At 44.0% G+C, this 17,517-nt stretch overlaps 1 protein-coding gene across 6 annotated transcripts in view; it reads right to left on the minus strand.

Moving 5' to 3' along the window:
* LOC135055707 (uncharacterized) overlaps window positions 1-17,517 on the minus strand; it is a 207,538-nt gene that overhangs the window by 49,237 nt on the left and 140,784 nt on the right. For all 6 annotated transcript variants that reach the window (XM_063960080.1, XM_063960075.1, XM_063960077.1 and 3 more), the window contains one exon: window positions 5,943-8,732. In XM_063960080.1, the coding sequence (XP_063816150.1) occupies window positions 5,943-8,732 (2,790 nt within the window). The remainder of the gene's footprint in view (window positions 1-5,942; window positions 8,733-17,517) is intronic.

Here is a 17,517-nt window from a genome sequence, read left to right on the forward strand (position 1 = left end):
GGAACCTTGACCACCACCTGTTGAAGATACAATTCGTGAATTGCATTTAACACTATCTCCCTTCCCGGGGGAGAAGCTGGTAGGGCCGATTTGAAAAACCGGCGAGAAGGCACCTCTTCGAATTCCAGCTTGTAACCCTGAGAAACAATTTCTATTGCCCAGGGATCCACCTGTAGGTGAACCCAGATGTGGCTGAAAACTCGAAGACGTGCCCCCACTGGGGCGGACTCCTTTAGCAGAGCCCCAGCGTCATGCGGTGGATTTTGTAGAGGCCGGGGAGGACTTCTGTTCCTGGGAACTAGCTGTGTTGTGCAGCTTTTTTACTCTGCCCTTACCTCTGGAGGAAAAGGACGCACCTCGTACTTTCTTGTTTCTTTGTGATCGAAAGGACTGCATTTGATAATGTGGCGCTTTCTTAGGCTGTGAGGGAATATAAGGCAAAAAATTTGATTTACCAGCTGTAGCTGTGGAGACCAGGTCCGAGAGACCTTCCCCAAACAATTCCTCACCCTTGTAAGGTAAAACCTCCATATGCCTCTTTGAGTCAGCATCACCTGTCCATTGCCGGGTCCATAGGACTCGTCTAGCAGAAATCAACATAGCTTTGATTCTAGAACCCAGTAGACTAATGTCTCTTTGAGCATCTCTCATATATAAGACAGCATCTTTTATATGCCCTAGGGTCAATAAAATGGTATCCTTATCCAGGGTCTCAATTTCTGCTGATAAGGTATCTGTCCATGCTGCTACAGCGCTGCAAACCCAGGCCAACGCAATCGGCGGTCTGAGTAAGTTACCAGAATGTGTGTAAATGGACTTCAAGGTAACCTCCTGCTTGCGGTCAGCAGGATCCCTGAGGGTAGCCGTATCTTGGGATGGCAGCGCTACCTTTTTGGATAAGCGTGTAAATGCTTTGGCCACCCTAGGGGAGGATTCCCACCGTATCCTGTCCGTTGGCGGGAAAGGATACGCCATAAGAATCCTTTTGGGAATCTGCAGTTTTTTGTCTGGAGATTCCCAAGCTTTTTCACATAATTCGTTCAACTCATGTGAGGGGGGAAAGGTTACCTCAGGTTTCTTTCCCTTATACATGTGCACCCTCGTGTCAGGGACAGGGGGTTCCTCTGTCATATGCAAAACATCTTTTATTGCAATAATCATATATCGAATACATTTAGCCAATTTTGGCTGTAACTTTGCATCATCGTAGTCGACACTGGAATCAGAATCCGTGTCGGTATCTGTGTCTACTATTTGGGATAGTGGGCGCTTTTGAGACCCCGAAGGTCCCTGCGACATTGGGACAGACATGGGTTGACTCCCTGGCTGTTCCCTAGCTTCCGCTTTGTCTAATCTTTTGTTCAATAACTTTACATTAGCACTTAAAACATTCCACATATCCATCCAGTCAGGTGTCGACGGAGACACCACATTCATTTGCTCCTCCTCCTCCTCCCTAGGAAAGCCTTCTACCTCAGACATGTCGACACACGCGTACCGACACACCACACACTCAGGGAATCCTCTTATCTGAAGACAGTTCCCCCACAAGGCCCTTTGGAGAGGCAGATAGAGAGAGTATGCCAGCACACACCCAGCGCTATATGACCCAGGAAAAAACACACACAATATGTTTACCCAGATAGCGCTGAAATCTTTATTTTTGCGACAAATGATGTGCCCCCCCCCCCCCCCTTCTTTAAAACCCCCTGTCACTGTGGATAAGCAGGGGAGAGTCCGGGGAGCTTCCTCTCAACGCTGTGCTGTGGAGAAAATGGCGCTGGTGAGTGCTGAGGAAGAAGCCCTGCCCCCTCAGCAGCGGGCTTCTGTCCCGCTAAAATATATAGAAAACATGTGGGGGCTCTTTATATATACAGTGCCTAGCTGTATATATCTACTTTTGCCAGAAAAAGAGGTTTAATTGCTGCCCTGGGCGCCCCCCCTGCGCCCTGCACCCTTACAGTGACTGCCGTTTGTGTGTGCTGTGTGGGAGCAATGGCGCACAGCTTTACTGCTGTGCGTTACCTCAGTGAAGATCTGAAGTCTTCTGCCGCCTCTGAAGTCTTCTATCTTCTCATACTCACCCGGCTTCTATCTTCCGGCTCTGTGAGGAGGACGGCGGCGCGGCATCCGGGACGAACTCCAGGGTGAGACCTGTGTTCCGACTCCCTCTGGAGCTAATGGTGTCCAGTAGCCTAAGAAGCAGAGCCTTGAAACTCACAGAAGTAGGACTGCTTCTCTCTCCTCAGTCCCACGATGCAGGGAGCCTGTTGCCAGCCGGCTCCCTGAAAATAAAAAACCTAACAAAATACTTTCTTTCAGGAAACTCAGGAGAGCTCCCTGTAATGCACCCAGTCTCCTCTGGGCACAGTAGTAAACTGAGTTCTGGAGGAGGGGCATAGAGGTTGGAGCCAGTGCACACCCATACCTAAAGTCTTTCTTTAAGTGCCCATGTCTCCTGCGGAGCCCGTCTATCCCCATGGTCATTACGGAGTCCCCAGCATCCTCTAGGACGTAAGAGAAAATTTATTAAAATGTACAGAAGCAAAGAAGCATGTCCATTATATTACACAGACAAAATTATGTAATTTCTCTTCGAATACTCCATCACTGAAGTTGGTAGAGGAATATCGGCAACTTAGTGCAGTATCTTTATTCTTCCTCATATGATATTCAGAGATAACATCAAATATAATATGTTATGTTTGATGTTATCTCTGAATATCATATGAGGAAGAATAAAGATACTGCACTAAGTTGCCGATATTCCACTACCAACTTCAGCGATGGAGTATTCGAAGAGAAATTACATCATTTTGTCTGTGTAATGTAATGGACATGCTTCTTTGCTTCTGTACATTTTAATAAATTTTTTATGAAAGAACAGTTCATGTTTATGTTTTAAAAGTAATGATAATTGTGAAACCCAGTGGGTTCCCTGTATTTATAGGTTAAAATAACCTTTGGGCGCCAATTTCCTTTTTTCTTTTCATATATATATATATATATATATATAAAAGAAAATGTGCTGCCCTCAGAACCCTTCGAAATGGCACATATCACACCCCTCTAGGTGCGGCCCTGTGTACTGATCCCGCCCACTTTGGTGTTTGTTCCGCCCACCATTGATTTTGTTCCGCCCACATGAGGCCACTTCATGACATTTTTCCAGGGCCACTTTTAGTTCCCAATCCGCCTCTGTCTCTCCCTCTCCACTGGCATATTTCCATCATTATTCAACAATGTGATAATTACTTACAAACTAATGGTTCTTCTGAGGCTTACATACTGTCACCTTTCACAACTTATTGGTCCCAATAACAAGATGAAGGATTCAGCAACTGCAAAATATAATGACACTTGCTTGCTTCTATTTCTCCTTGTCCTCTCAACTGCATGTGCCATGCTGACCTCACACTCCAATGCAGCTTTCCCCTGGGTCTTCAGACTATGATGGTTCACATACTATATATCAAATCTCTGCTTCTCATTTCTCTGGATCTTATCCTTCTTGCTACCTGTATCAGGTCCTCTGTTCTTCTCTATCAATACCATACTATAAGAAAACTAACACATATTTTTGAGTTTAAGTGTCATCTCCATTACATTTGTGTAGCATTATATGTTTCCTCTCTGGATCTTTCCACAAAGAACTGCTCCTATTTCTCAACTGTCCCAAAATATCTCCCTACTCAATCACTACTCTCTGCCCAAGATCTACATCTGAAATTCACCATTCACTTGATCCTATTTCTGGTGGACATTCTGTGGAATTCTCTCCCTTGTACAGCGACTGCTACAGCTGCCGAACCAAGTATTCCCTGAAAACCTTTATTTAGGCAAACTGTCCATTTAGTAATGCCCAGTTTTCCTTGGGTGTAGTACGGGTGACCGGCGGTCTCCTGACCGCCGGTCACCTTACCGACGCCGGGATCCCGGCAGCATACCGACGCCGGGATCCCGGCGGGGAGGGGCGAGTGCAGCAAGCCCCTTGCGGGCTCGGTGGCGACCTGCGGTCGCCACGGGTTCTATTCCCACTCTATGGGTGTCGTGGACACCCACGAGTGGAAATAGTCCCTGTTGGTCGGCATGCCGACCATCGGGATAGTGAGCCGTCGGGCTCACGGAGGAGGTCATGTGACTGTCGGTCAGCCGACCGGCGGTCACATGACTACCACCCGTTTTCCTTTACTACTCTTTGTTCCAAATTGTACAGCACTTTGAATATGCTGGTACTGTGTGTTATAAATATATGATAATAGATAATAAAAAAACGTATCTGAGCACTTTTTTGGAGACAAATCCATGGAACAGGTGTTAAAAATGCATATTATACAGAAAAATCCAATAGGAACGGCACTGGGAGTCAACTTAATGCTAATAGCAGTGTATTAAGTTGACTCTGAGGTCTGGGGACCACAATCTCCCGGGACCTTAAATGGGGGTCCAACGCTGACGCCACTGTCAGGAAAGCGCAGCAGAGGTTGTTCTTCCTCAAGCAACTTAGGAAGTTCAACATCCCACATAAGCTTCTGCTCCTCTTGTACTCCGCGACTGTGGAGTCGGTACTGTGTTCCTCGATACTGGTATGGTACAGTTCCACCAGCGCGAGGGACAGATGCAGGCTCCAAAAGGTGGTCAGAACCGCAGAGAAGATCATTGGGGCCGACCTTCCCTCAATCCAGGACCTGAACCTGTCCAAAGCTAAAAAGCGGGTAACTAAGATAATAAAGGACCAGCTACATCCCGGCTACAGCATCTTTAACTTGCTTCCTTCAGGCAGGCTATACAGGGCCATCCCTGCTGGGTCCACTAGAAGCCTAAAATGTTTATATCCCCAATAGGTCTTCCTGCCGAACACCTGAAAATTGACTGACTAGTCGTACATGTAACTCACTTTTGTCCCTACGGTATACGTATCTGTCTGACTTTATTTCCCTCCCCCCCTCCTCACCTGCTTATTTGTTACCTACTTGGCTGTTGTATAGCAAACCTAAGACAAATTCCTAGTATATGCAAGTATACCTGGCCAATAAAGCTGATTCTGATTCCTATTTGATTTTTGTGTTTTGAATTACGGGCACCTGAGCAAGCTGCGGTTGATTTGTGAGTGCCGGCAGAAGCTGTATGTTTATTTAATAGATATTTCCGATTATTGGGTATACCAATTTTACAGGACCACATGCCTGTCTTCCGAAAAGGGATACGTCAATACTCTGCATCTCAAGAAAAATGGATGTTTCAGAGTTCAGTATTTAGTAGTCTACCATTATATTTGCTTAAGATTCATAATCTCAGTCTCCTGTGACTATTCTTCATGTTCAATATTCCTCCCAAACTGCAGTAACTTTAGACGTACTGCAGTTGCGTGATGTTAATCGGGATACTGAAGCATGGGATGCCAGCAGTCAGAATACCGACAGCGGCATCCAGACAACTATTTTGTAAGTAAACTACCCCTAACCCTCCTTACGCACAGCCTGACCCTAATGATTCCCCCGCAGCCTAACCCTCCCCGGTGGTGCCTAACCTGATTCCCCCCTCCCCGCAACCTAACCCTCAACCTAAGCCTACCCCGCACCCCCACCCCCTCTTCCCCCGCGGCTAACCAGTGTGGAGTCCCGGCATTCGGGATCCCAGCGCTGACATTTTGATCCATGTCAGGGTATCAGCGTCAGCATTCTGAACAGTGTCGGTATTCCATGGTCAGTATTCCAACTGCAAGTGCTAAGCATTTTATCCTTGACCTTGGAGCGTTGTAACCAAGGTCCAGAGAAAGAAACAATGAGTGACACCACTTCTTAAGTAAGTTTGCTCATATCCTGTATATTGCTTAAAACTATGTACAGTACATGCATTCTTTTTTATACTAAACAAAATAAAAGAATGTTTTTGACACTACATGGATTATGCACTGGGCTATGCAAACTCTTGTCACTTACCCCCTGTACTCCATCAGACACCTCATATATTATCTTCAAAGATGTGTCTCGTTCATATCCAGGTAAGCTTAGGCTCATACTTGTATGAATCATTGTGACTCTCGGGGTACCTTTGTCAGCTGATTCTGTACTATCCAAACATAGCCCGCACAAGTTCTTACTTGCTGAATGACAATTATCACACAGATAGTGACCACAAGATATTTGAACTACTTTGTTGCTGTTCTTGCAAAGGTCACAAACGGTGCCAGTCTTCTCAGACTCTTGGCCTACTGCAGGACTTCTCAATTCAGATGATTTGCTCTCAAACTGTTGGACGTAACCTTCTCGCAAAATGCCTTTTTCACCGTTATCGGTCTCCAAGTTAGATCTATTTTTGACATCTTGTGAAGGGGAGCTGAATTTGTCAGCTAAAAGCTCACTGGTATAAGCACCATAATCATAAGTATTCACATCTGCTTTGACATCTGGCAAACAATGTTTGTATGTGTAGAAATTTGTCTCAGAATTCTCCAGTAAGGAGCTTTCTGTTTTAAAGCAATTGGGGTCTTGAAAAAAACGATTTCCTTTTACATAATCTGTAAGGACTGGAGCTTGTGAAGATATTTGTATGTTTCCAGATTGATATGGTGTCATCAAACTGTTGAAGAAGGTTTTGGTTTCACTGGTGATTCTAGATAATGTGTCAGTGCAGTCAGCCTGAAAAGCTTTCTGATCTTCCAAACTTCTAATACCTTGATTCTCATTCATTTCTGATACAACATCTGGACTTTCCAAGCCAGAAGATAATGGGGGAGGTTGAGGATTGCTGAACAACATCTCTTCCACAGAATCTGTTTTGTTCCTTTGATCTATTGTCTTCAGAAGTAAGGAGGACTGACCATCATCTGCCACCACCGATGGTAAATTGGTATGGGACTTAACTTTGTTTTCTACTAGCTGCCTATACTCTTTTAGAATAGTTTCATGCATTATTTTGGGATATATAAGTAGTAGCTTATCTTTCTCCACTTTAGTGCAGACTTTTTGGAAGCAATTGCGAAACAGATTGCAATATTCATGTACTGCATGATCATCTGGACCTTTAATCCCTAATGAGGAGTATTCAAGGCAAGAGTTAGTAATATTTGCATCCTCTTTCCAATACAATAATTGAATCTTTTCCTTTGCCATGGACAACTTGGGTTTGCTGACTGCCTTTAGTTTTAATACAATATTTCCATTAACTTGCTCCTCCAATAACAAGACTTCTGAACATAAAATATCAATGTGTGGCTTGTGATGCTCTTTTATATAATGCCATAGCCAACCCTCCACCAAGATTTCATCTTTGAATATGTATATGTCCTCCTGTTGAACAGATGAGGTGCTGTCCCTAGAATAAATACGCGATAAACTATTGGATCTTCTGAGTTTACATTCTGATGTTTTAAAGTCTAAGTTGGGAGGCTCCACATCTACTAGGCTGGAGTATGATAGTTCACTTGATGCTTTAGCAATTCGTACAGGTTTGAGTGGGCCACTGCTTTTAGTGGTGGATCTGTACTGCCTTATATCCTCTCTACCAGTTTTCAGTGCTGGGAGAACATCAACCTTTTTGAATGGTGGTAAGCTCTTGATTCCAGACTTCTCATCTGTTTGTGAAAGACTAAAATCTTCGTTCTTATTAAGATTAAGTGCAGCTGTGTGGCCTACAAGTGTCTCCATTGCTTTATCACTATTGGCATATCTCTCATGATCAAACAGCTGTCTGCTGTTACTATTTGATGAAGTCAAATATCTTTCTTCAAGATGCGTTCTTGTTAAATGTGAACTGTGGTCTGGGGGTAAACTAAATGATGCAGCTATTCTACTTCCCACTTTGTTTTCAGGGCGTTCATATTTATAAGAGGGGGACATGGACTTTAATAGCTCATCCCTTATGGTACTCTCCTGGCTTCCTCCAGGTTGTGTGCTATCCAAGTTCAGATAATTAGATGGCTTGCCAATTTTCAGTTGTGTGTCACTGATATATTGTTTGCCTTGAGCCACATCAAAACCATTTCCAATAAGGTACAAGCATTTGTCATCTTCATGACAAAGGAGCATGGGATACAGCTTTTGGAGGTCACCTAGTAAGGACTTCTGTAACTCCTGATCTCTATTTATGTGTCTCTTATTTATCTGTTCTTTCCGAAGGATTAGTTCCAATCCTTGGTAAAGTCCCATGAGTTCAAAGCGTGCAGTTATTAAATCAGGCAGATTCTGTTGGGCATCATTTATAGTCTGGAGGTAAAGGGTAGTGATTTCATCTGAACTTTCATCGACAGCTTGTACATGATATTTGTTTAATATTTTCTGATACTCCGAACTATGAAATCGTTGTATATACTTGAAGATATCAGAATCCCAGACAAATGGTTCTTGTAATTGCTCAATGGTTTCATTTTTCTGAATATAACTTGCCTGGTCAGCACCGGCATAAAGTGGCACAGATCTTTTATCTCCAGACTGTGGTATAATACCTCTGATGTCTGACTGATTTCTGAGTAAAGACTTGTCACTTTTGCCACTTCTCTGTGTATCCAATGAGTTTTGCTTTAAGCCTTCATATCCAAGTTCTAACTTGTTTACAATCTCCTGGACCACGGTTTGAATCTCTGTGTATGTTCCACTTATATCACATGTTTTTGACTTTTCATTAAAGTCGAATCTGACGTCTTTGTGAGTCTTTCTCAAATTCTTCAAAACATTTCTGCAGTTTTCCGGGAATCTTTTGTAGTGCACAGCCACAGATGATTTCTGAAACACCTGCACAAAAAAAAAGCATCAATATTTTAACATTTGGATACTGCCTATCAGGCAATAAGAATGTTTACACTGGATATAATTAATTACAAAATTAGAAAATAGTTTAGGGCAAGTAAGTCATTGTTTCTCAACCCTTATGTTCAGGCACAGGCATTGTCAAACATTTCTTAATAACCTTATGAGCAGCACTGTCCATACTGCTCAATACAGGTTGAGTATCCCATATCTAAATATTCCGAAATACGGAATATTCCGAAATACGGACTTTTTTGACTGAGAGTGAGATAGTGAAACCTTTGTTTTTTGATGGCTCAATGTACACAAACTTTGTTAATACACAGTTATTAAAAATATTGTATTAAATGTCCTTCAGGCTGTGTGTATAAGGTGTATATGAAACAAATTAATTGTGTGAATGTAGACACACTTTGTTTAATGCACAAAGTTATAAAAATATTGGCTAAAATCACCTTCAGGCTGTGTGTATAAGGTGTATATGAAACATAAATGCATTCTGTGCTTAGATTTAGGTCCCATCATTATGCTATGCAATTATTCCAAAATACGGAAAAATCCCATATCCAAAATACCTCTGGTCCCAAGCATTTTGGATAAGGGATACTCAACCTGTATTTACATTTTTTTTACTACTCCAATTTAAAAAGAGCCCAGAAATAATTATTTTAATTTCCATTACTCCCAATGTATGTGACAAGGACTAAATATTTTTGTGACTAATCATAATTCCAGTATCCTCTTTTTTTAAAGCACAGTTAAATCACATATTTTATTATTATATTATAAATTATATTATTTGGTGTTAACAATACATTCCATTGTCACATTGCCATGCTGTTGAACAGCAAAGTATTACCTCCTCCACTACATTACAGACAGCTGAAACTCTGACCTCATCTTTAGAACAATGTCCTTCTGTGAAATGATCCAGTTCAAAAAGTTGAGAATGCAGACAGGGAACTAATGTCTATCACTGGCCCAGCTCTGTGTATAACTTAATGCCACCATGTTGAGGTCGTAATAATTAGACCCCACCCCTTCTAGCATAAAAATGCTCAATTTCCCCTATCCTGGCTCCCAAATACTCTGGGATAGCTTAATTTAAAGGAGGGAAGTTATCATGTGAGATCACTAGAAAACAACTGCACAAATCATTATGAAGTCCAAGGACCGGCTATATCTCTCCCATCCTGGCTTCCATAGACTTAGGAGCACCCTTATTTGAAAGAGTCCCCTCCTTTACTCTATATCAGGGGTGGGGAACCTTTGGCCCTCCAGCTGTTGTTGAACTACACCTACCAGCATGCCTTGCTACAGTTTTGCTATTTGGCCATGCTAAAACAGTTGCAGGGCATGCTGGGATGTGTAGTTCAACAACAGCTGGAGGGACAAAGGTTCCCCATCCCTGCTCTATATGGACTCTTAGGGCTGGATGTAATGAAGTACGAGTTGGCAGGAGTTGTGAGTTGACAGCCAAGCTTGAACATTTTTTTTAAAGCGGCAATCATGTACAAGGCAAAACAAGACTGAGGTATGTGAGATCTCGATGTAACATCGGGGAGAGGAGTAATCAAGGAAAAAACACAGATGCTTTACACTCGGCGCACTGAAAGTTAGTGTTCTGATCATGATTCTGCAGAACTTGACTCCACCCAAGTTATACAATGGAACCTGACTTAAAGAGACTGCTCTGCAGAGGAACCTAATTGAGGCAGAGATTCTACCAGGATGTGGCACAGGTGAGACTGTGTTAATACCATGTATACCCCTTATCCCAAACAATTTTCCTTTTCAATTCAAGCGCCTGCAGTTTCCTGTAAGCGTCTACTTCGCTATATCCATCAACAAGTCGCAGGGGCAAAGCTCAGGGGTGCAGGCATAGCTCTCAGGACCAGCTGCTTCTCCCATGGGCACCTTTACGTGGCTTGCTCACGAGTTAGTAGCCACAAACATCTTTTGTGTTAATCCCTGAAGGAAAAACTGCATTTATTGTTTACAAAGAAATTTTGTGATCAATGTGTACAATATAAAATATACATCATAATATCAGATGGCACTGCTGTCTTTGTAAAATGAGTTCTGCTGAGCAATAACCGAATTCACGCGAGCGAACGCTAGTTCTGATATTCTGTGTATATAGGGTTGTGTGCAAAAGTTTTGGCAACCTTGAGTAAATATTTCACTGTGTCTCTAAATATGTCCCATTATACACATTTATTGCACAATTACTATTTTCTTGCCAATTTTCACAGCTTGACAACAATAAAACCGTGTATGTAGCATGTGCAAATGTTTGGACACCTGAATAGTCTGTAATTAGAAACCCTTCCTTTGGCAGAAATCACAGCATCTAAAGTCCCTGTAGTCTTGCTGTAGGAAGTGTTTCCCCGTTTTCTTGGTGATTTATTCTAGCTCTTGTGTCTTCTTGCATGGACTGCATTTTTCGGATCTCCCACAGATTTTAACTAATATTCAAGTCTAGTCACTGCAAAGGCTATTACATTACATTCAGCAAAAAAAAAAAAAAAAAAAGTGCTATTTCTAATGTGTTAGGACAGACCAGTGGAGATTATTATTACTTTCTCCAACATCCACAGGCAATTGGACACGTGGTGTGCACCACCTCTCCAATGGCTCCCAATGCACTGAGTGACAAACCTTAGCCTTGGCAGAGAGGATGGAGAACCCCCTGGAATGGGTAATTATGCAGCCGCGAAGGAAGGAATGGCGTGGGGCAGAGCGTGAGGTGAGGGGTTAAGCGGAATGCAGACTAACGTGAACCGGGTCCAATATACTAGTGTGCTAAAATTTGGTTCCTTCATTTCACTTACAGATCAAGTGAAACATGTAATTTGATCAGGGTGCCCAAACGTTAATATGATTATGTATCATACCTATATTTGATAGGTTCGGATGTAGTGGTGAAATCAGATCTGAGTTATCCAGCTGGACCAGCTCAACAAAATGTTTTTTTTTTTTTTTTGTGTATTAGATAATACACTGTATCCTTCCCTGTTCTATAAGTTAGGTTATGTAGCAATAATGTACAAAACATGTCTAATTAGAATGAAATCTTAATTAACATTAAACATCCTCTATGTCCTTTTTTATAACAGCCCCAATGCACTTACACACTATTACTATTTTGTATTACTGTTAACATCTCTCTCCACTGTTCTACTTGCCTACTCTCCAGAATCTCGGTTGGTACTCCCAACCGCATGAAAGAGCACTGAAATCTCCTGCGGTCCGGGAGGCAGATGACACGATTCGTACTGAAAAGTGTCACTGTAGCCACGCCCCTGCATTATTATTATAATTTATTTATATGGCGCCACATGGGATCCGCAGCGCCCAATTACAGAGTAAACAAATAAGCAACACATGAAGACAGTGACTTACATACAGTTCAATAAAATATAGGACGAGTAAAGTGTACATAAACATAGCTGCACCAGTAAACAGCACTGAAATAAGTATCAGGGTGGCAGAATACCAAAGGATTTGGTGCCATCAAAGGGAGTACTGAAAAGAAGATAGGTTAAGTAAGAGACGTAAAAGCACATGAGGGAAGAGGACCCTGCTCGTGAGAGCTTACATTAATATTGTATAGCAGGAATGAGGCCGCAATGGCGTCTTCATGCCCACTATGCCACCCCCCTCCCCTTCCCCCCCACTCTGTAATGACCTGGCTGACCCCTTCCAGAGGGCAGAAAGTTGGCAAATATTAACCAGTGATCATTAGGAAATACCACTATGTATTATAAGGAATAACATACCCAATACAGTATATTATTACAATATGAGAATTCACTTAGGATTCCAGGACTGGAATCACTATATTACATTGTATAGACACACACATTATTTTTAATGTAATCCAGCCATAACTACAGTATCTAAACTTTGCTTTTTCTTTCATTATTTTTTTTTTTTTTGCAGTGACAGCTCAGCTGTATAAACCTGATGACTGAAGAGCTGCAAGTTTCAGTTCCTTAATGATAAATATACCATGAAAGGGGTATCCTGTTTCCTGTATGTGTACACCATCCATATCATAAAATATACAGAGCCATATCTATTGGTTTGTGTTACAGATCCTGTTTATTTAGAAGATCAGACCTAAACCAGTCAGTGAGAGAAACCCCAGAATCTCTTTACCAATAATATGGTGTAAATAATAAATCACAACTATTCTTCATAACATGGCACCACCTCAGTTAGCATATATGCAGATATTCCATATGAAGAATCACATCTAAGCCAGTGTTGCTAAAAGTTGATTTATGGTAGACTTACCATTGTTAAATCTCTTTCTGCGAGGTACACTGGATTCCACAGGGAATAACATCAGGGTGTAGAGTTGGATCTTGATCCGAGGCACCAACAGGCTAAAGATTTGACTGTTCCCATGATGCACTGCACCGCCTCCTCTATAGCCCCGCCTCCAGGCACTGGAGCTCAGTTTCGTTAACCAGTCCAATGCAGGAGCATGCAGGAGCAGGTAAGAGAGACGGTAGATGTTAGTCACATAGAACCACATTCTCACAACAGGAGAAGGGACCAGCGGCTAATGCCATACAAACCCAAAGAATCTAAGTGCATCAGGGTGGGCGCCCTGTGGAATCCAGTGTACCTTGCAGAAAGAAATTTAACATGGTAAGTCTACCATAAATCTCCTTTTCTGCAGCGGGGTACACTGGTGTTCTACAGGGAATAACATCGGTGATGTCCTAAAGCAGTTCCTTATGGGAGGGGATGCACTATAGCGGGCACAAGAACCCAGCGTCCAAAGGAAGCATCCTGGGAGGCGGAAGTATCAAAGGCATAAACCCTAATGTGCAATCGCCATTCTAATCCATCTGGCCAACGTCTGCTTATTCGCAGGCCAGCCACATTTGTGAAAACCAAAAAGAACAAAAAGGGAATCTGACCTCCTGATAGAGGCAGTCCTTTCCACATAAACACGGAGAGCCCATACCACATCCAAAGATCTTTCTTTGGAGGACAAACCAGAAGAGATGAAGGCCAGAACCACAATCTCCTGGTTAAGGTGAAAAGATTATACCACCTTAGGCAAATAACCTGGGCGAGTTCAAAGAACTGCCCGGTCACGGTGAAAAATCTGAAAGGGTGGACGACAGGCCAAAGCGCCTAAGTCCGACAACCTCCTAGTAGAGGCAACAGCCAATAGAAATACGACCTTAAGCGTAAGCCATTTAAGGTCCACAGACTCAAGAGGTTCAAATGGAGACTCTTGTAGGGCATTCAGAACAACAGACAGATCCCATGGAGCCGCAGGAGGGACATAGGGAGGTTGAATCTGTAGAACACCCTGAGTGAAAGCATGAACGTCAGGAAGAGACACAATTTTTCTCTGAAATCACACCGACAAGGCAGATATATGGACCTTGAGGGAGGTCAGACAAATGCCCAAGTCTAGACCTTGTTGTAGAAAAGCCAGAAGCCTGGAAGTTCTGAAAGTATATGCATCATAATTCTTAGCAGCACACCAGGTGAAGTAAGAATTCCAAACCCTATAATAAATCCGAGCCGAAGCTGGTTTACGGGCCTTCAACATAGTTTGAATGACCACCTCAGAGAATCCTTTTGCTCTCAGGAGTGAAGCGTCAAGAGCCACGCCGTCAAAGCCAGCCTGGCCAGGTCCGGGTAGACACAAGGGACCTGAATGAGGAGGTCTGGGCATTTAGGAAGTAGAAGAGGACGCTCTATTGAGAGACCCTGCAGGTCTGAGAACCAGTGCCATCTGGGCCACGCTGGAGCGACTAGAAGTAGTATTCCTCCTCCTTGCTTGAACTTCCGTATTACCCTGGGCAGGAGTGACACTGGAGGGAACACGTATGGCAGTCGAAAGATCCATGGAATTGCCAGTGCGTCCACGAACGCTTCTTGAGGATCCCTTGTCCTTGCTCCGAAGACCGGAACATGGTGATTGTGTTGAGATGCCATCAGGTCTACATCTGGTAGGCGCACTTGTTCACTAGGAGTTGAAAGACTTCTGGATGAAGACTCCACTCTCCGGCATGCACGTCCTGACGACTGAGGAAGTCCGCTTCCCAGTTGAGGACTCACGGAATGAACACTGCCGATATGGCTGGCAGATGGTGTTCCGCCCACTGGAGGATTTTTGACACTTCCATCATTGCCATGCGGCTTCGAGTGATGCCTTGATGCTTTATGTACACCACTGTGGTGGCGTTGTCTTATTGTACTTGAACAGCCCTGTTCTGTACCAGTGGTAGGGCCAGTATCAATGCATTGAGCACTACCCGTAATTCCAGAATGTTTATCGGGAGGAGAGATTCGAACCCTCTCCGAACCCTGGAGAGAGTGTTGCTCCAACACCGCGCCTCAACCTCGCAGACTGGCGTCCGTTGTCAGGAGGACTCAGTTGGAGATCCAGAAGAGACGGCCCCTGCTCAACTGTTGGTCCTGTAGCCACCAGCTCAGTGACAGATGAACCTCCGGAGTCAAGGAGATCATGTGAGACCTGATCCGATGAGGCAAGCCGTCCCAATTGGAAAGGCTTAACCTCATGCTGTCGAGAGCCGACAGCATGAGGCATAGTACTTGCATCGCCGAGTGTATCAACACTCTCGGGCGAGAGAGGAAGTATCCGATCCTGTCCTGAAGATTCAGGACCTTCTCTGGAGACAGAAACAGTCTTTGGCTGTGTGTGTCCAGCAGCGCTCCCAGGTGCACCATGCTCCGAGCAGGGACCAGCGATGACTTTTTCCAGTTGATGAGCCACCTGTGGGCTTGTAGGAATTGGTTCCAGGCGACTAAGGAGAACATCTTGGGAGTTCGCAGGGTCAGCAAGTCGTCCAGATACGACAAGATCCTGATTCCCTGATGACTGAGATGGGCCGTCATCACAGCCATTACCTTGGTGAAGATCCGAGGAGTCGTGGTCAATCCAAATGGCAGGGCCTGGAATTGATAATGTAGGTTGCCAATAGCAAACCGCAGATATTGCTGATGCGACATGGCAATAGGAATATGCAGGTAAGCATCCTGTATGTCCAGGGATACCATATAGTCCATGGGTTCCATTGCCAGTACAATAGAGCGCAGAGTTTCCATACGGAATTTGGACACTCTCACAAACTTGTTCAATGATTTGATGTTGAGGATAGGCCGGAAAGACCCATCTGGTTTCAGGACTAGAAACAGGGTCAAATAGTAATCCCTGCCTCTCTAAGACAGGGGTACCAGCACTAACACTCCTGTTTCTAGGAGGGATTGTACAACCAGGTGTAGAGCTTGCGCTTTCAATGAATCCGAAGTGATAACTGTTGAACAGAACTGGCGAGGGGGACGACTCTTGAAAGAGATTGCGTACCCGTGACAGACAACTTTCCGCACCCAGGCGTCTGAAGTGGTCTTTAAACAGGCCTGGGCAAACTGCAGAACTCGGTCCCCCAGGGTGAGGTCCGCCCCGTCATGCAGCAGGCTTGTCTTGTTTAACAGCAGGCTGACGGGCGGCCCAGGATTGTTTAGATTTATGCTTAGTGGTTTTGGAAGCACGAGCCTGTCACGGATACGCTTGACTCTTTGCTTTCCCTGGAAGTCAAAAAGGAACAAAAGGTGGTGATTTTAGCCTTCGGAGTTGAAGGATTAGTATTAGGGAGACACGCAGTCTTGGCCATAGCCAAGTCAGTTACGATCTTGTTCAGATCCTCCTCAAATAGGATGTCTCCCTTAAAAGGGAGCACCTCCAAGGTCTTTTTGGAGTCCAGGTCCACCTTCCAGGACCTCAACCACATAATTCGACGAGCCAGGATAGACATAGTAGAAGCCTTGGCCGCCATTATTCCTGCGTCAGAGGCCGCCTCCTGAATATAATAGGAGGCTGTGGTAAAATAAGACAGATATTGTTTGGCAGTGACAGAAAAATCCTGAGGCAGCTCATCTTCAATTGCCTGAACTCAAGCTTCAATTCCTTTTGCAGCCCAAGAGGCTGCCATTGTGAGTCTATGTACAGCACCGGTAAGAGTGTAAATAGACTTCAGGCAACCCTCCACACGCTTATGCGTCGGTTCCTTCAGCGAAGTGACGGTGGTGACCGGCAGAGTCGAGGACACCACAAGACGGGCTACATGAGAGTCCACCGGCAGTGGAGTCTCCCATTTGTTACTCAACTCCGCAGGGATAGGATAACGAGCTAGCATCTTCTTGGACAGGGAAAACTTCTTTCCTGGAGACGCCCAGGATTCCTGACGTATGTCAAGTAAATGGTCAGAGTGTGGTAAGACTATCTTAGAGACCTTCTGATGTTTAAATTTATCAGGTTTCTTAGATGCAGAAGCAGGTTCAGCGTCATCCTCCATTTGGAGAATCAGCTTAGTAGCCTCCACTAGGTCAAGAACGTCAACCTATGTTAAAGAATCCTCATCAGAAGCAACTGTATCAGTGTCTGATGGATCAGTATATTCCCCATCTTCATCAGAAGAAATGTCCGAAATATTAGTGGACTGGGAGGAAAAAATGGCCAGTTTAAAGGATCCCTTAGCCACTTTCGAGGGGTAGGTTGAGCAATCAAAGATTGATATAATTTTTGCACCTGAATAGATAGTGAATCCGCCCATGGCAGGTTCACCACAGGGACAATATGTGGCTGTAATGGTACAGGAGGGCCCACAGGGGGCGTGAGATGCATCACCAGTGTAGACAGCATATCTGAAAATGCTTCCCAGGGTGGTTCCTGAGTGGCCACAGGTGCTGCGGGCTGGCTGGGAGATGTATG

Source organism: Pseudophryne corroboree, chromosome 3 (assembly GCF_028390025.1).
Source record: "Pseudophryne corroboree isolate aPseCor3 chromosome 3, aPseCor3.hap2, whole genome shotgun sequence".
Taxonomy (NCBI): Eukaryota; Metazoa; Chordata; class Amphibia; order Anura; family Myobatrachidae; genus Pseudophryne; species Pseudophryne corroboree.